Below are 26196 nucleotides of genomic sequence, written 5' to 3' on the forward strand. Positions count from 1 at the left end.
AAGTGAGACTCTACTGTACCATAACATCAAATACCGAAAACGCATGAATGAAAATTAAAACATACAATAAAATCATAACCATTAATAAGACAAAGTTAAAACGCAGCAATAAAACATAAGGATGGGCTGATCAAAAGTGCACTGAGACTTGTAAACATCCGGACGTCCCCTGGGCAACATCCTTGCAGACGGCCAATTCTCTCACTCCAGAAGCAACTCAAGTTGCTCCTGACACGGAAAAAAATAATAATCCAAGATATTCGCTTATCCAAGGTTCTGCCTGCCCTTTAGCTTGGATAATAGGCATGTCCGATCGATGAAAAAAATGTTTCAATTCTCGTTTCTAAAGTAGGGGGTGCTGGCGCTTCAATATAGAAAGTATTTCCGATTTTTTCACCCAAAAATCTTGGATATTTCCGAAAATTTGTAACGATTCTAAATGTTTCTAAAATGGCGGACGCACATGCGCAATCGCTACACACTGGGCTTGTATGGCAATCTTCCATGTGGACGCAGAGGACGTTAGCCCCCACCTTTGCGTCCATTGTGGAAGCTTCTGATTGGCCGGGGAGCGGCAGCCAAGTTAGGCTGCGCTAAGCTCCCATTCAAGGTAGGTTGCAGAAACAAATTATTTTTTAAAATATTTTTTAAAATATATTTTTAAAAAATTGGGGAGGGGGGGAATTAACGAAACATTAAGAGACAATTAGAGAATGGGACAACAATGGTTCGAATTACATTGCTGGTTGCGCTGTGAGACAATGTCTCGGAATGCGTCTCAAAAAGCGAGAACAATCCGAAATAATTCCGATATACGATTCAAAATGATTTTTTGGACATGTCTATTGGATAAGTGAGACTCTACTGTAATTTGAAAAAAACAGCCCAATAGTTAGTTTGTCGCTATCTTTCATAGAATCATAGAATAGTAGAGTTGGAAGAGACCACATGGGCCATCCAGTCCAACCCCCTGCTAAGAAGCAGGAAATCGCATTCAAAGCACCCCCGACAGATGGCCATCCAGCCTCTGCTTCAAAGCCTCCAAAGAAGGAGCCTCCACCACGGCCCCGGGGAGAGAGTTCCACTGTCTAACAGCCCTTCTCACAGTGAGGAAGTTCTTCCTGATGTTCAAGTGGAATCTCCTTTCCTGTAGTAACAATGGCTTCAAACTACAGGAAAGGAGATTCCACTTGAACATCAGGAAGAACTTCCTCACTGTGAGAAGGGCTGTTCGACAGTGGAACTCTCTCCCCGGGGCCGTGGTGGAGGCTCCTTCTTTGGAGGCTTTGAAGCAGAGGCTGGATGGCCATCTGTCGGGGGTGCTTTGAATGCGATTTCCTGCTTCTTAGCAGGGGGTTGGACTGGATGGCCCATGTGGTCTCTTCCAACTCTACTATTCTATGATTCTATGAAAGATAGCGACAAACTTTAACTATTGGGTTGTTTTTTTCAAATTACAGTAGAGTCTCACTTATCCAATAGACATGTCCAAAAAATCATTTTGAATCGTATATCGGAATTATTTTGGTGTAAAAGGGCCACGCGTGAGATGTGAGCATGCACAGGAAGGGAAGGTGAGGGAGGGTCTTGTCCAGGAGCCCCTCCCTCAGCCCAGGCGTGTCTCCTCCTCCTCCTCCTCTTCTCCACATCTGGCGGAGGCGTGGCGAGGGAGAAGGCGGGCAATCCAGCCCAGAATCCCCCTTCTCGCTGGAACAAGGGGGCTGCCTCGAAGGCCAGGGCGAGGGGAGGCCTTGTTTTGGGTCTGGGGGCAAAGCTTGACCCTGACCCGGCCGCCAAAGAGGACCCAGAGGAGGCGAAGCTGCAGCAGCCACAGCATCCCTGCGCCCTGCCCACCTTTCTGCTCCTCCTTTGCAATGGATGCTCCTTCTCGCAGGACTCCTCCGTGGCCTTTCCACGTCTTTTTCCTTCTCGTTGGTGAGTCCAATAATGGTGGGGAGTGGGGGGGAGGTGGCAAAGGAAGGATTCTTTCATTGCGATGTGTTTTTCGGTTGGAAATCCCTTTTTTTTTTTTGGAGATGCGGCGCGATGCGCGCAAAGGCGCAAAAGCGCAAAGGCGCACCAGACAACGCCTTGGAGAGGTTTGGGGGGGCCTTCTTTGCAAGAAAGCCATTCAAAAACGGGGGGAGTTTGGATCACGAGGGGGGCTGTGTTTCATAGCTAACCCCTTCCTCCCCCTTCGCCCCTTCTTCCTTTCTTCTCATGTTCTTTCTTTCCTGTCTCTTTTTCCCTTGGAAAAAACGTCTCCAAAAAGACGCGATTCCTGCAAAAGGGAGGTGGATGGAGGCGTCCTTGGGTGGGGTTTCTGTTTGAGCAATCGGGCCTGACAGGAGGGAGTGGAGAAACCCAAGGCTGCTTGTTTTTAATCTCTCTTCCTTCCTCCTTTCCTCCCCTATCCTGCCTTCATGGAAAAAAGGAACCAAAGCAAGAAAGCAGTTTATTTATTTCCAGCATTTATACCCCGCCCTTCTCACCTGAGGCGACTCAGGGCGGCTTAGAACAGTTGGCGACATTTAATGCCAAGAACATAATAATAAAACAAAAACAGTACATATCATCAATTAAAACAGGAGCCTCCGGTGGCCTAGGGGATAAAAGCCTTGTGACTTGAAGGTTGGGTTGCTGACCTGAAGGCTTCCAGGTTCGAATCCCACCCGGGGAGAGCGCGGATGAGCTCCCTCTCTCAGCTCCAGCTCCATGCGGGGACATGAGAGAAGCCTCTCACAAGGATTATTATTATTATTATTAAACTTTATTTGTACACCGCTAGCATCTCCCGAAGAACTCGATGCGGCTTATAAAGGCCAAGGCCTCAACACACAATATAACAATACAAAACAAAAGGCAAATTAAAAACAATTAAAACAGTATAAACCACAAGCAATAACAATGCGCTAAAACACAATAGAACTGGGCCGGGCCGGAGCAATGGGTACAAGATTAAAAGTGCTGATGTGACCGGTGATATATAAGGCTTCTAGGGCAAGTGCAGAGTGCGAAATGCTATCTTAGTTCTAATAAAGTGCTTATGGGACTTGGTATTGGAGATTAATAGGAAATCTTGGTATTGGAGATTTCCTATTAATCTGGGAAGGCACATTGGAACAACCAGGTCTTCAAGTTCTTTCTGAAGACTGCCAATGTAGGGGCCTGTCTGAGAAAATGGTAAAACATCAAAACATGTTTGGGATGGTAAAACATCAAAACATCCGGGCATCCCCTGGGCAACGTCCTTGCAGATGGCCAATTCTCTCACTCCAGAAGCAACTCTGGTTGCTCCTGACACGAAAAAAAAATCAATTAAAACTATAAAAATACATCATTAAAATACATTATAACAGTTAAAACATATATAAATTAGATCCATTTGTCTAAAAACCTCATGCTTCAGCATGATAATAAACCCCACTTGCTTAATTTCCAACAAACCTCACAACCCCATAGATGTGAGCAAAACATTATAACAATTGGGTTGTTGTATGTCTTTCGGGCTGTGTGGCCATGTTCCAGAAGCATTCTCTCCTGACGTTTCACCCACATCTATGGCAGGCATCCTCAGAGGTTGTGAGGTACCTCACAACCTCTGAGGATGCCTGCCATAGATGTGGGCGAAACGTCAGGAGAGAATGCTTCTGGAACATGGCCACACAGCCCGAAAGACATACAACAACCCTGTGATCCTGGCCATGAAAGCCTTCAACAACAGACTTCACAACCTCTGAGGATGCCTGCCCTAGATGTGGGCGAAATGTCAGGAGAGAATGCTTCTGGAACATGGCCACACAGCCCGAAAGACATACAACAACCCTGTGATCCTGGCCATGAAAGCCTTCAACAACAGACTTCACAACCTCTGAGGATGCCTGCCCTAGATGTGGGCGAAATGTCAGGAGAGAATGCTTCTGGAACATGGCCACACAGCCCGAAAGACATACAACAACCCTGTGATCCCGGCCATGAAAGCCTTTGACAACAGACTTCACAACCTCTGAGGATGCCTGCCCTAGATGTGGGCGAAATGTCAGGAGAGAATGCTTCTGGAACATGGCCACACAGCCCGAAAGACATACAACAACCCTGTGATCCTGGCCATGAAAGCCTTCGACAACAGACTTCACAACCTCTGAGGATGCCTGCCCTAGATGTGGGCGAAACGTCAGGAGAGAATGCTTCTGGAACATGGCCACACAGCCCGAAAGACATACAACAACCCTGTGATCCCGGCCATGAAAGCCTTTGACAACACATTATAACAATTAAAACATATGTAAATTAGATCCATCTGTCTAAAAACCTCATGCTTCATCATGATAATAAACCCCACTTGCTTAGTTTCCAACAAACCTCACAACCTCATAGATGTGAGCAAAACATCAGGAGAGAATGCTTCTGGAACGTGGCCATACAGTCGGAAAACTCACAACAGCATATGGTGCCTCTTGAGCATTTTCCCTCTGATTCTGTTTTTCCTCATACAAAGTATTTCCGGATTAGGACGGCTTTCATTTGGGGCTGGAAAAAACATGAGGATGGAGCCAAGGATATCCATTTTTTTTTTTAAAAAAACCCAACCGCTTTTTGTGATTACTTTGTATTTTTGCTGGGACTTGCAACAAGGACAGGCCTGGCTCAGCTTCCTTTGCCTCCTCCGCCTGCCCCGGTGCCTGGATCCACTGCCTTTAATCTGGATCTGGCTGGGCGTTTGGAAGGGACATCTGGGGTCCGGTGGGGGAGGATGGGAGGTGGAGTGGGAGAACAGATGGGAGAGGGGGTGGCGGCAGCTCTGGCAGCTGGCATGTGTGGGAGACCCTGACTGAAAGGAAAACCGTGAGAGCCCTGGCTTTGCACCATGTATTTTTTTCCAATGCAATTTAATTTCTTTCTCTTTCGCTTATCAATGCTGAGCTAAGCCCTTTGGACCTGGGAACAGAGAAATATCTGTGCTGAATTCCAACTCAGTCTTATCTGTTTCATACGGTACAAACAGTAGCTGCAGCTTCATTTCTCTCTCGCACACATACAGTAGAGCAGGGGTCCCCAAACTTTTTAAGTGGAGGGCCGGTTCATGGCCCCTCAGACTGTTGAGGGGCCAAATTATCATTTGAAAAAACAAAAACAAACAAATTCCTATGCACACTGCACGTGTCTTATTTGTAGTGCAAAAAAAGCCCAACAATATTTATTTATATACTACATTGATACCCCACCCTCTCTCACCCCAAAGGGGACTAACAGTGGCTTACAAGTTATATGTACATACAATATATTACATTATTAGCATAGCACAATCTTAGCATTATATATTACTATATTGTACTATACCACTGTACTGTAATATTATTAGTAATATTACATTTAATATATAATATGCAATTAATATTATTATATTACACAATATTATTATATTGTATTATTATTATTAGCCACCCTGAGTCCCCTATTGGGTGAGAAGGGAGGGGTAGAAATACTGTAATAAATAAATAAATAAATAAATAAATATTATATTATACTAGCTGTGCCTGGCCACGCGTTGCTGTGGCGTTGTCTGGTGGTGTTGGTGAGAAATTGTTGAGGTAGTGACAGATCAGATAATCTGTATCTTATAGGCAGTGTGGAAGAGGCCTAAGTGAGGCCTAACTGTGCCTGTCCCCTGGGCTGAGTAGGTTGCTAGGAGACCAAGTGGGCGGAGCTTAGCCTTGTAACTGGCAGCAATTGGATAAAAACTATTATTCCTCTCCCTCTATTTAGGACTTCACTTTTCTTTTCTTTTTGTTGTATGAACGTAGAGGCATGGATGAGGGGTTGTGCTGCCAAGTTTTGTGTTTCTGGGATGTGTTGTTTTGTTGTTTTGTCCTAGGCCGAAATTTCATAACCATTTTATATATATAGATTGTATTATATTATAAGATTATTATCAATATTATATGTATACACAATATATTATATTATTCGGATTGCACAGTATTAGTAAATTAAAGAACAATACAATATTTAAAAATAAAAACAATTTTAACCAACGTACTGTGTAAAATCAGGATTTCAATGGGAAGTGTGGGCCTGCTTCTGGCCAATGAGATACTCAAGCTAAGTAGGATTGTTGTTGTTGTGTCTTCAAGTCATTTTGGACTTTGGGTGAGCCTAAGTCTAAAACTGAGGGCGGGGGCCAGGTCAATGACCTTGGAGGGCCGCATCTGGCCCCCGGGCCTTATTTTGGGGACCCCTGCAGTAGAGTCTCACTTATCCAAGCATCACTTATCCAAGGTTCTGTATCATCCAAGGCAGTCTAGTCTGCCTTTTAGTAGTCATTGTTTTTGTACTCAATGTTGCAATGTTTTGGTGCTAAATTCGTAAATACAGTAATTACTGCATAACACGACTGTGTATTGAAATACATTTTCTGTCAATTTGTTGTAAAACATGATGTTTTGGGGCTGAATTTGTAAAATCATAATGTAATTTTATGTTTAATAGGCTTTTTTCTTGATCCCTCCTTATTATCCAAGATTTTCGCTTATCCAATGTTCTGCCGGCCCGTTTATCTTGGATAAGTGAGATTCTACTGTATATATAGGAACCTCCGGTGGCGCAGCATGTTAAAGCGCTGAGCGGCTGAACTTGCGGATCAAAAGGTCCCAGGTTCAAATCCAGGGAGTGGAGTGAGCGCCCGCTGTTAGCCTCAGCTTCTCCCAACCTAGAAATTCGAAAACATGCAAATGTGAGTATATCAATAGGTACCGCTCCAGCGGGAAGGTAACAGCGTTCCACGCAGTCATGCCGGCCACATGACCTTGGAGGTGTCTATGGACAATGCCAGTTCTTCGGCTTAGAAATGGAGATGAGCACCAACCTCCAGAGTGTGAGTAGATCAATAGGTACTGCTCTGGCGGGAAGGTAACGGCGCTCCATGCAGTCATGCCAGTGGCCACATGACCTTGGAGGTGTCTATGGACAATGCCGGCTCTGAGGCTTTTTTTTTTTTTAACAGATGGGTGGCCATCTGTAGGGGGCGGTTTGATTGTGTCAAGGGTTTTATTTTGAAGTCAAGAGTCCGCCCAAAACTGTTTCTGGTTCTGACTCCAAACTCTGCTTGTCAAATCAGGGCAGTTGATGCAAGAGCAAGCTCGCGGTGGCAGCCTTGTTTCAGCTGGAGCTCCACTTGGGCTTTTCCCCCCTGAAATTCCATCATGCGGGAGTCACGCTGCGGATGTTGTCATTACCCACAAACCACAATGGAGATGGGATGTGACCCAGATCTATTCCGCTGGCCGTATGTGACCCAGATTTATTTTGGTATCTTTGTGTGTGTGCGTGAAGGCAACAGCTTGCTGGAGAAGAAGCGGCCCTTTGTGTTTTGCTGTCATGGGTTTTACATCCACAGAAGAGAACAGCACTGCCGTCTCTGCCCATTTGTTGAATTGAAAGTGATTGCAACCACCAACATACCCTTTGACTAACCCAGTGGTTCCCAAAGTGGGTGCTACCGCCCCCCGGTGGGCGCTGGAGTGATCCAGGGGGGCGGTGATGGCACCTATTAGGACATGGGGGCGGGGCCAGGGGAGGGGCGGGGCCTCTTCCCAAGTGCCGGAGACTGGGCTGAGCCCCTGAGGCGCCTGTTAAGACACACAGGGGGCGGAGCTAGAGGAGTGGGCGTGGCTTCTTCCCAAGAGCCCGAGACAGGGCTGAGCATCTATACCTCTCCTGAGGCGCTTGTTGGGACACAGAGGGCGGGGCTAGGGAAGGGGTGGGGCCTCCTTCCAAGAGCCTGAGACAGGGCTGAGCCTCTATACCTCTCCTGAGAGGCCTTTTAGGACTAAAGGGCGGGGCTAGGGGTGGGGGCGGGGCCTCTTCCCAAGAGCGCGAGACAGGGCTGAGCCTCTATACCTCTCCTGAGAGGCCTTTTAGGACTAAAGGGCGGGGCTAGGGGTGGGGGCGGGGCCTCTTCCCAAGAGCGCGAGACAGGGCTGAGCCTCTATACCTCTCCTGAGAGGCCTTTTAGGACTAAAGGGCGGGGCTAGGGGTGGGGGCGGGGCCTCTTCCCAAGAGCGCGAGACAGGGCTGAGCCTCTATACCTCTCCTGAGAGGCCTTTTAGGACTAAAGGGCGGGGCTAGGGGTGGGGGCGGGGCCTCTTCCCAAGAGCGCAAGACAGGGCTGAGCCTCTATACCTCCTCTGAGGCACTTGTTAGAACACGGGGGCGGGGTATAGAGGTTCAACCCTATCAGGCACTTGGGAAGAGGCCCCGCCCCCTCCTCTAGCCCCACCCCCTGTGTCCTGGCAGGCGCCGCAGGACAAGGATAGAAGCTCAGCCCTGCCTCAGAGCTCGTGTAACTTCGCCCATCCCAGTCCTGGCCGCCCATTTATGGCCCCGCCCACCTCCCCTCCCAGCCCTGCATCTTGGACTAGGGGAGAGGCTCAGCCCCGCCCTCTTGAACTGGAGCCACGCCCACCCCTCTAAGCCACGCCCACCTTATTGGAAAGGGGGCGGCAGGCCAAATAAGTTTGGGAACCACTGGTTTAACTGATGATTTAGAGAGGATTCAGGGCTTTCCTGTGGCACCAAGTGATGGGCTTTCAAGGATGAGGAATGATGGTTTTCTATACTTTTTACTCTAAACTGTTTGCTTATATTCCTGAACTCTCGTGTGGTATGGTGGTTATAGGTGTTTCTAGGCCTGGACTGCAATGCCACCGTCTACAGAGTTATTCCCACTGCAGATCCTAGGACATTGAATCCCAGATGGTTGATGCAACTGGGATAGAATTAATGGATCTGCCTTCAATACAGCTCTGTTGGCTGCCTTCATGACCTGATTTATAGTTCTGCATTTAATCATTGAAATAATTAAAATTAGTAATGAGCTGTGCCTGAAATGTCAGCTGGATGTATCCATTCATTGAATGTATACCCCACCTATTGCTTGGGGAGAGATCCAAGGTGACTTCCAGTGATTTAAAACAAAGTTGAGCTAAAATCCTATACAGCAGAGTCTCACTTATCCAAGCTAAACAGGCCGGCAGAACCTTGGATAAGTGAATATCTTGGATAATAAGGAGGGATTAAGGAAAAGCCTATTAAACATCAAATTAGGTTATGATTTTACAAATTAAGCACCAAAACATCATGTTAGACAACAAATTTGACAGAAAAAGTAGTTCAATACACAGCAATGCTATGTTGTAATGACTGTATTTACGAATTTAGCACCAAAATATCATGATGTATTGAAAACATTGACTACAAAAATGCCAGCCCGTGTCGGGGTGAACACCTGACAATTAAAATAAAAAATAGCCCCTGCTCGTTGTTGATCTAAGCAACCCAAAAGATAGTTGCATCTATCAAGTAGGAAATTTAGGCTCCACTTATATGTGGGGAGGCTAAATTACAACACCATAAAAATCACCGAGCCGTTGTTGGAATGAGGAAGTTGACGTCGCAGTGGATGATGAAGCAGATTCTGTGGCCAGAATCAAGCATACCCCCAGGAAGCTGGAGAAGGTTTAAATTGCCTCTGTGTCTGTCTTTGTCTCTGTTCTATGTTATATGGCATAGAATGTTTGCCTCATATGTGTACAATGTGATCCGCCCTGAGTCCCCTTCGGGGTGAGAAAGAAGGGCGGAATATAAATACTGTAAACAAATAAATAAATAAATCAAGCATACCCTCAGGAAGCTGGAGAAGGTTTAAATTGCCTCTGCGTCTGTCTCTGTCTCTGTTCTATGTTATATGGCATAGAATGTTTGCCTTATATGTGTACAATGTAATCCGCCCTGAGTCCCCTTCGGGGTGAGAAAGAAGGGCGGAATATAAATATTGTAAACAAATAAATAAATAAATCAAGCATACCCTCAGGAAGCTGGAGAAGGTTTAAATTGCCTCTGCGTCTGTCTCTGTTCTATGTTATATGGCATTGAATGTTTGCCTTATATGTGTACAATGTGATCCGCCCTGAGTCCCCTTCGGGGTGAGAAAAAAGGGCGGAATATAAATACTGTAAACAAATAAATAAATAAATCAAGCATACCCTCAGGAAGCTGGAGGAGGTTTAAATTGCCTCTGCGTCTGTCTCTGTCTCTGTTCTATGTTATATGGCATTGAATGTTTGCCTTATATGTGTACAATGTGATCCGCCCTGAGTCCCCTTCGGGGTGAGAAAAAAGGGCGGAATATAAATACTGTAAACAAATAAATAAATAAATCAAGCATACCCTCAGGAAGCTGGAGAAGGTTTAAATTGCCTCTGCGTCTGTCTCTGTTCTATGTTATATGGCATTGAATGTTTGCCTTATATGTGTACAATGTGATCCGCCCTGAGTCCCCTTCGGGGTGAGAAAGAAGGGCGGAATATAAATACTGTAAACAAATAAATAAATAAATCAAGCATACCCTCAGGAAGCTGGAGAAGGTTTAAATTGCCTCTGCGTCTGTCTCTGTCTCTGTTCTATGTTATATGGCATTGAATGTTTGCCTTATATGTGTACAATGTGATCCGCCCTGAGAAAGAAGGGCGGGATATAAATACTGCAAATAAAAGAAATCCCTTGCCTTGAAGATCCCAAAATTGAAATTCCATTGTCTTGACTAATCTGTCCTCCTTTTTTCCTTTTGGCACAGTGGTGAGTGATGCCAGGGAGGTCCACCTGCCCCCGGGGCCCTTATACCGAGTGGAGGGCACCCCTCTTTCCATCCCTTGCAATGTCTCGGAGTACGAGGGCCCGACCGTACAGCAATTCGAGTGGTTCGTCTACCGCCCGGCGGCTCCCGACATCTCCATCGGCATCATCAGCACCAAAGACCCCAAGTTCCCCTATGCGGTCTTTGGGGCCCGAGTGCAGTCCGGGAACGTGTCCATCCACCGGGTGCGAGGGGACGCCGTGGAGCTACGGATCAAGGATCTACGCATGGAGGACTCGGGCGTCTACGAGTGCTATACCCCAACCACGGACTCCAAGTATCACGGCACCTATAGCGCCAAGGTGGAGCTCAGAGGTAGGACATACTGACGGCACAGGCTCATTCAAGGTGGAATCTAGGCAGGAGAAGCACCTACTGTATATACTCGAGTATAAGCTGAGTTTTTCAGCCCTTTTTTAGGACTGAAAAAGCCCCGCTTGGCTTATACTCAAGTGAGGGTCCTAGTCGGCTTATACACAAGTATATATGGTACATTTATTATTTTTCTCTATTATTATGCTATTATATGCAGCAGAAGTATGGGGTTTAAGCTCCATCTCAGTAATAGAACAAGCTCAATCTCAGCACTTGAGAAGCATTTTGGGTGTGGATAAAAGAACCTCAGCAGCTGCAGTGAGAGCGGAACTGGAAATTTACACAATCCATGCACAATCTAAATTCAGGGCATATAACTACTGGTGTAAAATCAATGTAATGGAGCCCGATAGACTCCCAAAACTGTGCTTATCAGAACAGATAAAATCCCAACTACAGACCTCATGGATTATGCAATTGACAAATTATATAAGAAGTTGTGGCCTTCCTGTCTCCTGCACCTTAAATGATCAAGTAAAAAAGAGTGCCAGACAAAGAATTTTGGACATAGAAGCACAGAAAGATATAGCTACTCTCAGTGGGGTTGCCAACCTAAAATGGCTGAGCCAATATAAATGTACCTTCCAAATTGCCAACTACAGTAGAGTCTCACTTATCCAACGTAAACAGGCCGGCTGAACGTTGAATAAGCGAATATGTTGGATAATAAGGAGAGATTAAGGAAAAGCCCATTAAACTTCAAATTAGGTTATGATTTCACAAATTAAGCACCAAAACATCATGTTAGACAACAAATTTGACAGAAAAAGTAGTTCAATACGCAGTAATGCTATGTAGCAATTACTGTATTTATGACTTTAGCACCAAAATATCACGATATATTGAAAACATTGACTACAAAAATGCGTTGGATAATCCAGAATGTTGGATAATCGAGTGTTGGATAAGTGAGACTCTACTGTATTTAAAAATCGAAATGCCAAAACACTTTAGGGAGGTATTTACTCGAGCTAGATTCGATCAGCTTGGTACAGTGGTTAGATATGGGAGATTCAACAACATCCCTTATAACGAACGATTCTGTATCTGTGGAGCCCCTGAAATTGAGGATTTAGCACATATATTATTTGACTAAATTGTATCAGAAGATGAGAGATTTGTTTCTTGGTCCAGACATCAAACGGACAATGCACTGGGAATCGCACATCAGGACAACGTACTTTATGTGCAGTCAAGATCCAAAAATAACATCTAAAACGGCTCTGTACTTGAGTAAAACAATACGATTGAGATCCACAGATGTGGGGCTGACAGGGGTAAACTGTAGGGGTGACAATGACATACGATGTACACACCCAGTTTTATTATACTTATTTATTGTATGGTTACAAGTGTTTTTTTTAAATATTTGTATAGAATGTAACCAGGTCTTTTTGAGCCTGGTTGTTTGTCTTGGTACTTTGATATGGCCTAAGGGCTAATCAATAAAATCTTCTTCTTCCTCTATTATTATTGGTATTATTACATTTATTATTTTACTCTATTATTGTTACTATTACATTTATTTTACTCTATTTTTATTAATAATAATACATTTATTATTTCACCCTGATATTATTATTGTTATTACATTTATTATTATTATTATTATTATTATTATTATTATTATTATTATTATTATTATTATTACAGTAGAATCTCACTAATCCAACACTCGCTTATCCAACGTTCTGGATTATCGAATGCATTTATTTTATTCTATTATTATTATTATTATTATTATTATTATTATTATTATTGCATTTATTATTTCACTCTATTTATTATTACATGTACAGTAGAGTCTCTCTTATCCAAGCCTCGCTTATCCAACGTTCTGGATTATCCAATGCATTTTTGTAGTCAATGTTTTCAATACATCGTGATATTTTGGTGCTAAATTCGTAAATACAGTAATTACTACATAGCATTACTGCATATTGAACTACTTTTTCTGTCAAGTTTGTTGTATAACATGATGTTTTGGTGCTTAATTTGTAAAATCATAACCTAATTTGATGTTTAATAGGCTTTTCCTTAATCTCTCCTTATTATCCAAGATATTTGCTTATCCAAGGTTCTGCCAGCCCGTTTAGCCTGGATAAGTGAGAGACTAATGTATTATTAATAATAATAATAAAATAGAGTAAAATAAATGTAATAGTAGCAACAATAATAGAGAAAAATAATAAATGTAATAATACCAATAACAATAGAGAAAATAATAAATGTACCATATATTCTTGAGTATAAGCTGACCCAAATATAAGCCAACCAGGACCCTCACCTGAGTATAAGCCAAAGGGGGCTTTTTTAGTCCTAAAAAAGGGCTGAAAAACTAGGCTTATACTCGAGTATATACAGTAAGTAAGCAAAACCTCCATCTGATAGTGCAGATGCAATGCCTCCAAATAAATATAGATGTGCCAAGTCGTATTGGGAGATGTCACACTTATTCACTTATTCAAGCTCCGTCTGGCCCGTTTAGCTTGGTTAAATGAGACTTTACTGTATGTGTAGTCAAACAAAATTATATAAAAATTATATTGAAATCCAAACAAGCATCCACATTAGTTTACAACAGCCAACTAGAGTTCACAGTTTACAACAGCCAACTAGACCCTAACCCTAATCCATGATTTTATCATTTTATCTTGTATGTGGTTTTTATGACTTGCTTTTATTGTCTGATTGATTTGTTTTATTGTTTTGTTTTTATATTGTTGTGCCCGGGCTTGGCCCCATGTAAGCTGCCCCGAGTCCCTTCGGGGAGATGGGGTGGGGTATAAGAATAAAATTATTATTATTATTATTATTATTATTATTATTATTATTATTATTATTATTATTATTATTATTATTATTAGAGTTCCCATCAAGATTCAACCAATTCAGCCTAGTTTGTTGCAGCCACAAAAATGAATTTTCTGGCTTATAACAACTATTTTCAAAGTAAAAATTGTACAATTAAACAGGAAATAACACTTTCAAACCAGGAACATGTTTATTTCAAATTTTGTTTTGTAGATGGATCCCTGATGCCATGGACAGGGATTCCCCAGTCGTGGTGCTGAGAGTGCATTCTGGCTGCTGACCTTCCTTTCCTCTTCCCCAACAGTTATGCCCAACAAGCTCTCGGTATCTGCAGCAGCTTCTCCCTCGGTCACGAAGTCCCCATTCCAGGGCCGTGGGGCCGCGGCCAGCGCCCCATTGCCAGTGACCCTCCTGGAGAGCCAAGACCTGCAGCTCACCTGTGCAGCGGCAAGCGAGACCCAGCAGCACACCCACCTCTCGGTTTCCTTTGGCTTTTCCGCGACTGTGGATCTCCGGACACAGCAGGAGGTGATCGGGGTCCGGCGAGATTTTGCGGTGGTGCCCGGGGAACGTTTCGCTGAACGGCACAGAACCCGAGAGCTGTCTGTGGACAAGGTGGGCGACCGGCAGTACCGCATGGCACTGGGTTGGCTGAGACCACAAGATGCCGGCGTGTACCACTGCACGGCCGGAGAGTGGATCCAAGACCCCGACGGCAGCTGGACACAAATTGCCGCAAAACAGGTAGCGCTGGCACAAGTCTCCGTCCAAACCATAGGTGAGTATGTGTTGTCGAAGGCTTTCATGGACGGGATCACAGGGTTGTTGTATGTCTTTCGGGCTGTGTGGCCATGTTCCAGAAGTATTCTCTCCTGACGTTTCGCCCACATCTATGGCAGGCATCCTCAGAGGTTGTGAGGTATGGATAAAGTAAGTAAGGAAAGGAAAGAATATATATCTGTGGAGAGTCCAGGGTGTGGCAAGAGTCCTTTGTCATTGGGAAGCCAGCATTAATGTTTCAGGCTCTTGGAAGGAGGCCCCGCCCCTGCCCCTAGCCCTGCCCTTTAGTCCTAAAAGGCCTCTCAGGAGAGGTATAGAGGCTCAGCCTTGTCTCAGGCTCTTGGGAAGAGGCCCCGCCCCCTTCCCTAGCCCCGCCCTTTAGTCCTAAAAGGCCTCTCAGGAGAGGTATAGAGGCTCAGCCCTGTCTCAGGCTCTTGGGAAGAGGCCCCGCCCCCACCCCTAGCCCCGCCCTTTAGTCCTAAAAGGCCTCTCAGGAGAGGTATAGAGGCTCAGCCCTGTCTCAGGCTCTTGGGAAGAGGCCCCGCCCCCACCCCTAGCCCCGCCCTTTAGTCCTAAAAGGCCTCTCAGGAGTGGTATAGAGGCTCAGCCCTGTCTCAGGCTCTTGGGAAGAGGCCCCGCCCCCACCCCTAGCCCCGCCCTTTAGTCCTAAAAGGCCTCTCAGGAGTGGTATAGAGGCTCAGCCCTGTTTCAGGCTCTTGGGAAGAGGCCCCGCCCCCACCCCTAGCCCCGCCCTTTAGTCCTAAAAGGCCTCTCAGGAGAGGTATAGAGGCTCAGCCCTGTCTCAGGCTCTTGGGAAGAGGCCCCGCCCCCACCCCTAGCCCCGCCCTTTAGTCCTAAAAGGCCTCTCAGGAGTGGTATAGAGGCTCAGCCCTGTCTCAGGCTCTTGGGAAGAGGCCCCGCCCCCACCCCTAGCCCCGCCCTTTAGTCCTAAAAGGCCTCTCAGGAGTGGTATAGAGGCTCAGCCCTGTTTCAGGCTCTTGGGAAGAGGCCCCGCCCCCACCCCTAGCCCCGCCCTTTAGTCCTAAAAGGCCTCTCAGGAGAGGTATAGAGGCTCAGCCCTGTCTCAGGCTCTTGGGAAGAGGCCCCGCCCCCACCCCTAGCCCCGCCCTTTAGTCCTAAAAGGCCTCTCAGGAGTGGTATAGAGGCTCAGCCCTGTCTCAGGCTCTTGGGAAGAGGCCCCGCCCCCACCCCTAGCCCCGCCCTTTAGTCCTAAAAGGCCTCTCAGGAGAGGTATAGAGGCTCAGCCCTGTCTCAGGCTCTTGGGAAGAGGCCCCGCCCCCACCCCTAGCCCCGCCCTTTAGTCCTAAAAGGCCTCTCAGGAGTGGTATAGAGGCTCAGCCCTGTCTCAGGCTCTTGGGAAGAGGCCCCGCCCCCACCCCTAGCCCCGCCCTTTAGCCCTAAAAGGCCTCTCAGGAGTGGTATAGAGGCTCAGCCCTGTTTCAGGCTCTTGGGAAGAGGCCCCGCCCCCTTCCCTAGCCCCGCCCTTTAGTCCTAAAAGGCCTCTCAGGAGAGGTATAGAGGCTCAGCCCTGTCTCAGGCTCTTGGGAAGAGGCCCCGCCCCCACCCCTAGCCCCGCCCTTTAGTCCTAAAAGGCCTCTCAGGAGAGGTATAGAGGCTCAGTCTTGTCTCAGGCTCTTGGGAAGAGGCCCCGCCCTCTTCCCTAGCCCCACCCTTTAGTCCTAAAAGGCCTCTCAGGAGAGGTATAGAGGCTCAGCCCTGTCTCAGGCTCTTGGGAAGAGGCCCCGCCCCCACCCCTAGCCCCGCCCTTTAGTCCTAAAAGGCCTCTCAGGAGAGGTATAGAGGCTCAGTCTTGTCTCAGGCGCTTGGAAGGAGGCCCCGCCCCCACCCCTAGCCCCGCCCTTTAGTCCTAAAAGGCCTCTCAGGAGAGGTATAGAGGCTCAGCCCTGTCTCAGGCTCTTGGGAAGAGGCCCCGCCCCCACCCCTAGCCCCGCCCTTTAGTCCTAAAAGGCCTCTCAGGAGAGGTATAGAGGCTCAGCCCTGTCTCACGCTCTTGGGAAGAGGCCCCGCCCCCACCCCTAGCCCCGCCCTTTAGTCCTAAAAGGCCTCTCAGGAGAGGTATAGAGGCTCTTGGGAAGAGGCCCCGCCCCCTTCCCTAGCCCCGCCCTTTAGTCCTAACAGGCCTCTCAGGAGAGGTATAGAGGCTCAGCCCTGTCTCAGGCTCTTGGGAAGAGGCCCCGCCCCCACCCCTAGCCCCGCCCTTTAGTCCTAAAAGGCCTCTCAGGAGAGGTATAGAGGCTCAGTCTTGTCTCAGGCGCTTGGAAGGAGGCCCCGCCCCCACCCCTAGCCCCGCCCTTTAGTCCTAAAAGGCCTCTCAGGAGAGGTATAGAGGCTCAGCCCTGTCTCAGGCGCTTGGAAGGAGGCCCCGCCCCCACCCCTAGCCCCGCCCTTTAGTCTTAAAAGGCCTCTCAGGAGAGGTATAGAGGCTCAGCCCTGTCTCAGGCTCTTGGAAAGAGGCCCCGCCCCCATCCCTAGCCCCACCCTTTAGTCCTAAAAGGCCTCTCAGGAGAGGTATAGAGGCTCAGCCCTGTCTCAGGCTCTTGGAAAGAGGCCCCGCCCCCTTCCCTAGCCCCACCCTTTAGTCCTAAAAGGCCTCTCAGGAGAGGTATAGAGGCTCAGCCCTGTCTCAGGCTCTTGGGAAGAGGCCCCGCCCCCATCCCTAGCCCCGCCCTTTAGTCTTAAAAGGCCTCTCAGGAGAGGTATAGAGGCTCAGCCCTGTCTCAGGCTCTTGGAAAGAGGCCCCGCCCCCATCCCTAGCCCCACCCTTTAGTCCTAAAAGGCCTCTCAGGAGAGGTATAGAGGCTCAGCCCTGTCTCACACTCTTGGGAAGAAGCCCCGCCCACTCCTCTAGCTCCACCCCCTGTGTGTCCTAGCAGGAGCCTCAGATGCTCAGCCCTGTCTCCGGCACTTGGGAAGAGGCCCCGCCCCTCCTCTAGCCCCGCCCCTGTGTCCTAATAGGTGCCATCACGGGCCCCCTGGATCGCTCCAGCGCCCACCAGGGGGCGGTAGCGCCCACTTTGGGAATCACTGCTCTGTGTCATCATAAACATATTCACCGAATAGCACTGAGCCCAGGATAGAATCCTCCGAGAACTCCATTTAATATTGCCCAATATTTTCTGTCCTTTTGCTTTTTGCTTCCAGCGAACCGTCTTGCAGTGTCGGCAAGCCCTCCCAGCGTTGGGATCAGCTCCGGAGAAGCCCTGGAACTCCTTTGCAACACCTCAGGAATTGAGGCTGCCCTTTTGCCTCATGTTACCCTCTCGGTCAGCTGGCATCTGGGCAAGGGACCTGCGGAGGAAGGGCGTCTCGTGGCCCAGCTTGGCGTGGACGGAGCGGTCATCTTGGGCGAGAGCTATGCCAACCGCAACGTGGGCAACCGACATGTGTCTTTACAAAAGTTGGAGTCTCCTGCTGGCTTCTACCAGCTGCGGATCGAGGCAGCCCAGCCGGGGGATGTGGGCACGTACCAGTGTGTGGCGCGGGCATTTGTCCATTCTCCTACTTCACTGTTACGCGAAGTGGCCAGTGGCAGGTCAGAGGCACTGACGGTGGACATGAAATCAGAAGGTAAATGCCGAAATGTTAACTTGGGTCCCTGTATTGGCCAAGGCTGGGTTTGTGGGAATCATAGAATTGGGAGAGACCACAAAGGCTATCTAGTCCAACTCCATTCTCAACAGAAGATATTGGGAGTCCAAAGAAGATGCCAAATCCAAACATTCATAACAATGTAAGCATGGTAGATTCTTGGCCATTGTTTTGTCGCACCTCAGGTTAGCTTCACCTTACTAAAGACACCAAGCCACACACAGGAAGTTGTCTTTTGTGGTTTATTTAGAAAATAGGCAAAAGATAGTTCACAAAAGGGTAAAAGTTCAGTTCCAAAAGAGAGGTACAAAACCAAGGCTGTAGGCAATAAGTCCATGGAAACATAGAGCATAAAACAAGGTCCTTTTCATGGAAGCCAAAAGTCCCAGCAAACAGAATACAGTAGAGTCTCACTTATCCAACGTTCTGGATTATCCAAGCCATTTTTGTAGTCAATGTTTTCAATATATCGTGATATTTTGGTGCTAAATTCGTAAATACAGTACTTACTACATAACATTACTGCGTACTGAACTACCTTTTCTGTCAAATTTGTTGTATAACATGATGTTTTGGTGCTTAATTTGTAAAATCATAACCTAATTTGATGTTTAATAGGCCTTTCCTTAATGCCTCCTTATTATCCAACATATTAGGAGCCCCCAGATGGCATAGTGGACTAAGTGACTTGAAGGTTGGGTTGCTGACCTGAAGGCTGCCAGGTTCGAATCCCACCTGGGGAGAGTGTGGATGAGCTCCCTCTGTCAGCTCCAGCTCCATGCGGGGACATGAGAGAAGCCTCCCACAAGGATGGTAAAAACATCAAAACATCCGGGCGTCCCCTGGGCAACGTCCTTGCAGACGGCCAATTCTCTCACTCCAGAAGCAACTCCGGTTGCTCCTGACACGAAAAAAAAAAAAATCCAACATACTCGCTTATCCAACGTTCTGCCAGCCCGTTTATGTTGGATAAGTGAGACTCTACTGTATATCCAAGAGATATTATAGGAAAGCAAACTTGGCACCGGAAAGCAGACTTGCTTCTAGATCAAGCGATGGAGTTGCATTGACAGAGATCTCTCTACGAGCAGACTGTTTTAAAAGCATGACATAAAGGCATTTCTTTGCCCTTTGACCTCTCGTTTATTAGCTATGCGAAAACTTCTCCGCAACCCTTTAATTCCAGTCTTGTTGCCCAATCAAGATCCTCAGAGTCAAGGCCACTGAGCTCGTTACTGTTATCAGGCGGAGGCAAAGCGCTATCCTCCCTTTCTGCTTCCTGCACCTGAAATTCCTCATTAGAAACAACATCATGATTTATTCCCATGCTCTTCATTTCCCACAGCCGGAACGCTCCTATAATTCCCAACATCAGAGTCATCTTCAAATTCATCCTGAATCCCATCATTATGCACATATAACCCAGAATCCTCATCAGAGTCACACAAAGGCAAAGGCTGAGTCACAACATGTTTCTAACTGTACTACCCTTGTGCTTTGGGCACCTTCTCCTATGCTGCTTTTATTTCCACAGCCGTGGTTCTGGATGCTACTGCGTGGCTTCTCTTCCCCACTATCTACCGGGGGGATATGGCTGACGTGCGATGCAACGTCTCGGTGGACTCCATCCAACCCGTCTCCCTGGCACTCAGCTGGTGGGTAGAGCAGCATGAAGAGGAGGAGTCGGAGCCGCGTGGCACCATGCTCGCCGCAGTCAGCCGCGAAGGGGTGGCCGACCTTGGGACCCGGCTCTCCGGCGGTGCCCTGAGCGTGGACAAGGTCGGCCCGCTCAGTCACCGCCTTCGTCTTCATGGGGTCCAACCTTCGGATGAAGGGAAGTACCATTGTGCCGTCACCGCTTGGGTGCGCTACCCTGACCAGAGTTGGTACAAGGCTGGATCCGTGAAGTCAAACGTCGTCACCGTGTACCCATATGCACTGCGTGAGTTGAGGCTTGGCGGGGAGGGCGGCAATGTGACCTTTCCAATGGCTCGGGTTCTCAGTCTGTCTTACAAAGATGGGTCATCATTATTTTATTGGTTCTTGCTTTAAACTGGCAGGGCTAGAGGTATCGGAGTGCAACTCCCAGCATCTTTCTGGGCCAGCATTGCTAATGGTGGGGCATTTTGAGAGTTGTAGTCCAACAATGCCTGGGGGCTTCCATGATCCCCCTCTTTGGGTGCATCTACACCAGTGGTTCCCAAACTTATTTGGCCTACCGCCCCCTTTCCAGAAAAAATATGGAAAGGGGGGAGTGGCTTAGAGGGGTGGGCGTGGCTCCTGCTCAAGAGGGCGGGGCTGAGCCTCTCCCCTAGTCCAAGATACAGGGCTGCGAAGGGAGGTGGGCGGGGCCACAAATGGGCGGCCAGGACTGGGAAGGGCGGAGTTATGAGCTCTGAGGCAGGGCTGAGCTTCTATCCCTGTCCAGGACACAGGGGGTGGGGCTAGAGGAGGGGGCGGGGCTAGAGGAGGGCACCTCAGGGGAGGTCTACAGAGGCTCAGCCCTGTCTTGCGCTCTTGGGAAGAGGCCCCTCCCCTAGCCCCATCCTTTAGTCCTAAAAGGCCTCTCAGGAGAAATATAGAGGCTCAGCCCTGTCTCTGGCTCTTGGAAGGAGGCCCCGCCCCCTTCCATAGCTCCGCCCTCTGTGTCCCAACAAGCGCCTCAGGAGAAATATAGAGGCTCAGCCCTGTCTCGGGCTCTTGGGAAGAAGCCACGCCCATTTCTCTAGCTCCGCCCTCTGTGTCCTAACAACCGCCTCCGGAGAAGTATAGATTCTCAGCCCTGTCTCGGGCTCTTGGGAAGAAGCCACGCCCATTCCTCTAGCTCCGCCCCCTGTGTCCTAACAGGTGCCTCGGGTGCTCAGCCCTGTCTCCCGCACTTGGGAAGAGGCCCCGCCCCTCCATTGGCCCCGCCCCCATGTCCTAATAGGTGCCATCACTGCCCCCCTGGATCACTCCAGTGCCCACCAGGGGGCAGTAGAGCCCACTTTGGGAACCACTGATCTACACTGTAGCATTAATGCCGCTTGACCCCACTTCAACTGCCATGGCTCGATGCTATGAAATCTTGGAAGTTGCAGGCTGATGAGGCACCAGTACTCTTTGCAGGGAAGGCTGAAGATTTTGTAAAACCTCAACTCCATAGCACTGAGCTATTGTACTTAAAGTGGTGCTAAAATTCATTACGTCTTTAGTGTAGTTACATCTTCTTAGACCAAGTGTGTAGAACTTAATCCCTCTGAAGGTTGGATTAAATTCCAAAGGTGTTCCCGGGGCTGTGTTTCCTAGACCAGGGTTGACAATACAGCATGCGTGACTGAGAAAGTTGGAATGGGATCTCAAACCTTCTAATAGGGGAATATAGAGTGTCCTTTGTGCATCTCTGCCTTGGCCTCATGCCTATTTTGACACTCTTCTCGAACCTTCTCCCTAGCCATGGACACCTTATTCATCCCACTGCTGGCTGGCGTCTCCAGTGCCATCTTCATGGGGGTCACCATCCTCGTCACTGTCACCTGCTGCTTCATGAAGAGGCTCCGAAAGAGGTGAAGGCGGCCAGGGAGGCAAGAGGTGAGAAAGACCTTCATTAGGAAGTAGAGTTGTGCCTGGAACTTGTTCTTTCATTACCTTTGGGAGCACGTAACGGGAAGACCCTCCCTGAACAAAAATCAGCTCGAGACGAAAGCAAGTGGGAGCTTTTCGTGAGCAGCCTCCTTGCCTTGGAGAGTGCGTGTGTGGCATGCAGCCTGCCTGCAGCTGAGCGCCTATCCTCTAGAGAAACAGAACTTGCCTCCTTGCCTTGGAGAGTGCATGTGTGATGTGCAGCCTGCCTGCAGCTGAACGCCTATCCTCTAGAGTAGAGAAACAGAACTTGCCTCCTTGCCTTGGAGAGTGCGTGTGTGATGTGCAGCCTGCCTGCAGCTGAGTGCCTATCCTCTAGAGTAGAGTAGAGAAAGAGAACTTGCCTCCTTGCCTTGGATAGTGCATGTGTGGCATGCAGCCTGCCTGCAGCTGAGCGCCTATCCTCTAGAGTAGAGAAACAGAACTTGCCTCCTTGCCTTGGAGAGTGCGTGTGTGGCATGCAGCCTACCTGCAGCTGAGCACCTATCCTCTAGAGTAGAGAAACAGAACTTGCCTCCTTGCCTTGGAGACTGCGTGTGTGATGTACAGCTTGCCTGCAGCTGAGCGCCTATCCTCTAGAGTAGAGTAGAGAAAGAGAACTTGCCTCCTTGCCTTGGATAGTGCATGTGTGGCATGCAGCCTGCCTGCAGCTGAGCGCCTATCCTCTAGAGTAGAGAAACAGAACTTGCCTCCTTGCCTTGGAGAGTGCGTGTGTGGTGTGCACGCCCAGAAAGCACTGCCTGCAGCTGAGCACCTCCTCTAGAGTAAGAAAGAGAACTTGCCTCCTTGCCTTGGAGAGTGTGTGTGTGGCATGCAGTCTGCCTGCAGCCGTTCCTCTCCTCTAGAGTAGAGAAACAGGTAAGAGAAGCCTCCTTAAAGCATGTGCCTGCCTGCAGCAGAGCACCTCTCCTCTAGAGTAGAAACAGCTTAAATACCTAGGATGGGAACGGGAGCTTGGGAAGCCCCCATCATGGACCTATAGAAAACTGATTTTTCGGCACCCCAGAGCGAAAACAGGTATCTGCCCTCTCGATATTGGGAGGCTCCCAAAAAATAGATCAGGGCCCCCCACCTAAAGCCAGGACATGAAATGGGTCAAGGTTTATCCCAAAAGCCCAACCCTATTAGAAAAGAGAGAAGTAAGATATTCTGAGGGGGTTGGATGTTCTGCATGTCACTCAGGGCCTGCCTTAACATGTGTACTTTGTTATCAGCCCATAGAGATGTATTTCTTTGCTCCTGATGGAGAGTCATAAACTTGGAATCATAGAATAACAGAGCTGGAAGAGACCACATGGTCCATCTAGCTCAACCTCCTATTATGCGGGAAAAGCACAAAAGCTGATCCAAGAGTGTTTCCATGGATTGGTCCTTCCTCCCCATTCCAATCCCACTCTTCTTTTGCAGGTTCTTCATCCATCTTCATTGCTTGTCCCGTTCAATGGTTGTGATGATTCGTGGTCCATTCTCTCTGTGTCGGCAAGCAGCTGGGGCAGGAAACCCCCGTTATCGTCATCCGTCCCGCATTGGTATCGCTTACTGTGGACTGAACACGTGGTTGCAGCATTGCACACTTGGCACTCTCTTTCCCAACCGCTCCTGGTACCTTTCAATTCCAACTCAGATTGCTTTTTTCCACCAACATATTACTCTTTCTTTTCCAATCGGCATATGTGTTCGTATTCGCATGTCACAAGGACCACTTCATCCAACCACTGCTTGGGATCTGTTCCAAAGAGGATACTCATCCTCACAACTTTTTGTCTTGACCTTCTGTTTACTGAAACTATGGCCAAACCGCAACACATCCCAACCTCTCATCTGATTTTGGGGGTGGGAAAGAGATGAAAGCCTTGAATGAGAGGCCGCTGGGAAGCTGCCTACAAAAACGCTGGTATTCGCTGCTGCCTTGACAGCAAGGATCGGACTTCAAATGGAGACGTCTTCCCAGGTTCCTTTGCTGAAGGTATCCAGGCTCAGCTTCCAGTGGCATCCTTGGGATGGGCAATGGAGAAGAATCCTGACTGAACATCTTCTGGTCAGAGCTGTCCCTAGGTAATTTTCAAGAGTAGGCGAGCCAAATTTTGGTATATCAGGGCCTCAGGATACAAAGCATATTTACACAGTTCCAAGAGTAGGAGTGGGATGGATGGTAACAGGAGCCAGAAAGATGTGAATCAAGACCCTTACCTTAAATTTTCAAAGAACTGCATAAGGTGATACTGATCTTCTGGATCTTTACTGTGGTCAGTTAGAGTTGATGTGTAAAAGCCACGGAAGGCGGGCCAGGCCGGCCGGAAAATGGCGCCACAGACAAGTGCCTAGTTGGCCTGGCGGTTGAACCGCCTCTGCTTCCGGTCTAAGTTGACAACGCCAGGGTAAAATACAAGGGTGTTTTCCCACATTGTCCAACTTGGAGATCCAAAGTATCCTCTCGGAGTTGTGTCTGACGGATACTCCTAATCCATAAGTTAGTGCACTGCCCACTGTTCTTGCTCACCAGCAAGGTTGTTCTGTAAGCCTCAGCCACCTCCGGAATGGGATTCCTTTTCATTGAAGGACAAAATGAATGCATGTCTCTGGGAAAACAAATTGGGAGGAATCGTCAAAGCCATGGGGTGGGGAAGAGGGGAGGGAGGGAGGGGACCTTCTTTGGTGCCAAATGAACTGGTGGGAGGGACCACACTTTGACTTTGTTTTGTTGGAGCATCTGCTTGCTAGAAGGAAACCTTAGGGCTCAGCACAAAAGTCGTAACAACCAGATTTGGCACCGACCAAGGCTGTTTTTTCCCTAGGTGAGGAAATGGACAGGTCTGCACAGAACAGAACCTCGACCAGAATGGTTCATATATATTTTTGTACATGCTTGCTGAATGCTAACGGAGTTGAATTTGGAATGGTATGGATACCCTAAATATTAAAATCCTGCCACGAGGCACCACAATCCCCCAAAAAGTCAAGTGGCCACACAAAGCCCTTTATAAGGCCGTTATTCAGTGTGGAAGGAGAGATTAATTTTTTGGTTCCACTTCTTGTAAGAAGGGGAACTTCAGGGAGAAGTTTAATGTCTAGACCAGTGATTCCCAAGGTGGGCGCTACCGCCCCCTGGTGGGCGCTGAAGTGATCCAGGGGGCGGTGATGGCACCTATTAGGACACAGGGCGGGGCGAGAGGAGGGGCGGGGCCTCTTCCCAAGTGCAGGAGACAGGACTGAGCACCTGAGGCGCCTGTTAGGACACAAAGGGGGCGGAGCTAGAGGAGTGGGCGTGGCTTCCTCCAAGAGCCCAAGACAGGGCTGAGCATCTATACCTCTCCTGAGGCGCTTTTTGGGACACAGAGGGCGGATCTAGGGAAGGGGGCGGGGCTTCCTTCCAAGAGCCTGAGACAGGGCTGAGCCTCTATACCTCTCCTGAGAGGCCTTTTAGGACTAAAGGGCGGGGCTAGGGGTGGGGGCGGGGCCTCTTCCCAAGAGCGTGAGACAGGGCTGAGAATCTATACCTCTCCTGAGGTGGTTGTTGGGACACAAGGGGCGGAGCTAGGGAAGTGGGCGGGGCCTCTTCGCAAGAGCCCAAGACAGGGCTGAGCCTCTATACCTTTCCTGAGAGGCCTTTTAGGACTAAAGGGCAGGGCTAGGGATGCGGGGCCTCTTCCCAAGAGCATGAGACAGGACTGAGCTTCTGTATTCCTCCCCTGAGGCTCTTGTTAGAACATGAGGGTGGGGTCTAGAGGTTCAGCCCTGTCAGGCACTTGGGAAGAGGCCCCGCCCCCTCCTCTAGCCCCGCCTCCTGTGTCCTGGCAGGCGCCGCAGGACAGGGATAGAAGCTCAGCCCTGCCTCAGAGCTCATAACTCCGCCCACCCCAGTCCTGGCCACCCATTTGTGGCCCCGCCCACCTCCCCTCCCAGCCCTGCATCTTGGACTAGGGGAGAGGCTCAGCCCCGCCCTCTTGAGCAGGAGCCACGCCCACCCCTCTAAGCCACACCCCTCTTTCCAGGGGGCACTCGGTAATATTTTTTCTGGAAAGGGGGCGGCAGGACAAATAAGTTTGGGAACCACTGTTCTAGACAAATTACTGGGCTTTCAATCTTACAAGACATTTGGGAATTGGCGATGGTCTCCCTCTCTGAATAGGAACGGCTTCCAAGCCCCCTATTTCTGCCCCACAATTGCCTTTCTGTCACCTTTCCCACCTGTCCTGCAAGATCCGGGTTTTGACAGCTTGATTTGAATCCAGGCCGAGCCAAGTGCGGAATCCACCCAGAAGCCGAGATGCTATCTTCTGACA

At 48.6% G+C, this 26196-nt stretch overlaps 1 protein-coding gene across 2 annotated transcripts; it reads left to right on the plus strand.

The window, feature by feature from the left end:
- The first annotated feature begins 1548 nt into the window (after window positions 1–1548).
- On the plus strand, window positions 1549–24859 carry igsf8 (immunoglobulin superfamily member 8). 2 transcript variants are annotated; one of them, XM_062965376.1, is made up of 8 exons: window positions 6811–6874; window positions 7118–7285; window positions 10634–11008; window positions 14187–14660; window positions 17846–18271; window positions 19827–20234; window positions 21726–21862; window positions 23321–24859. In XM_062965376.1, the coding sequence occupies exons 1-7, from the start codon at window positions 6826–6828 to the stop codon at window positions 21839–21841; spliced, it is 2016 nt and encodes a 671-aa protein (XP_062821446.1). In that variant the 5' UTR covers window positions 6811–6825; the 3' UTR covers window positions 21842–21862; window positions 23321–24859. The 2 variants fall into 2 exon arrangements, with proteins under 2 accessions (XP_008121992.2, XP_062821446.1); XM_008123785.3 differs by lacking the exons at window positions 6811–6874; window positions 7118–7285 and adding an exon at window positions 1549–1935.
- The last annotated feature ends 1337 nt before the right edge of the window (window positions 24860–26196 follow it).

This window comes from Anolis carolinensis, unplaced genomic scaffold (genome assembly GCF_035594765.1).
Source record: "Anolis carolinensis isolate JA03-04 unplaced genomic scaffold, rAnoCar3.1.pri scaffold_14, whole genome shotgun sequence".
NCBI classification, from domain to species: Eukaryota; Metazoa; Chordata; class Lepidosauria; order Squamata; family Dactyloidae; genus Anolis; species Anolis carolinensis.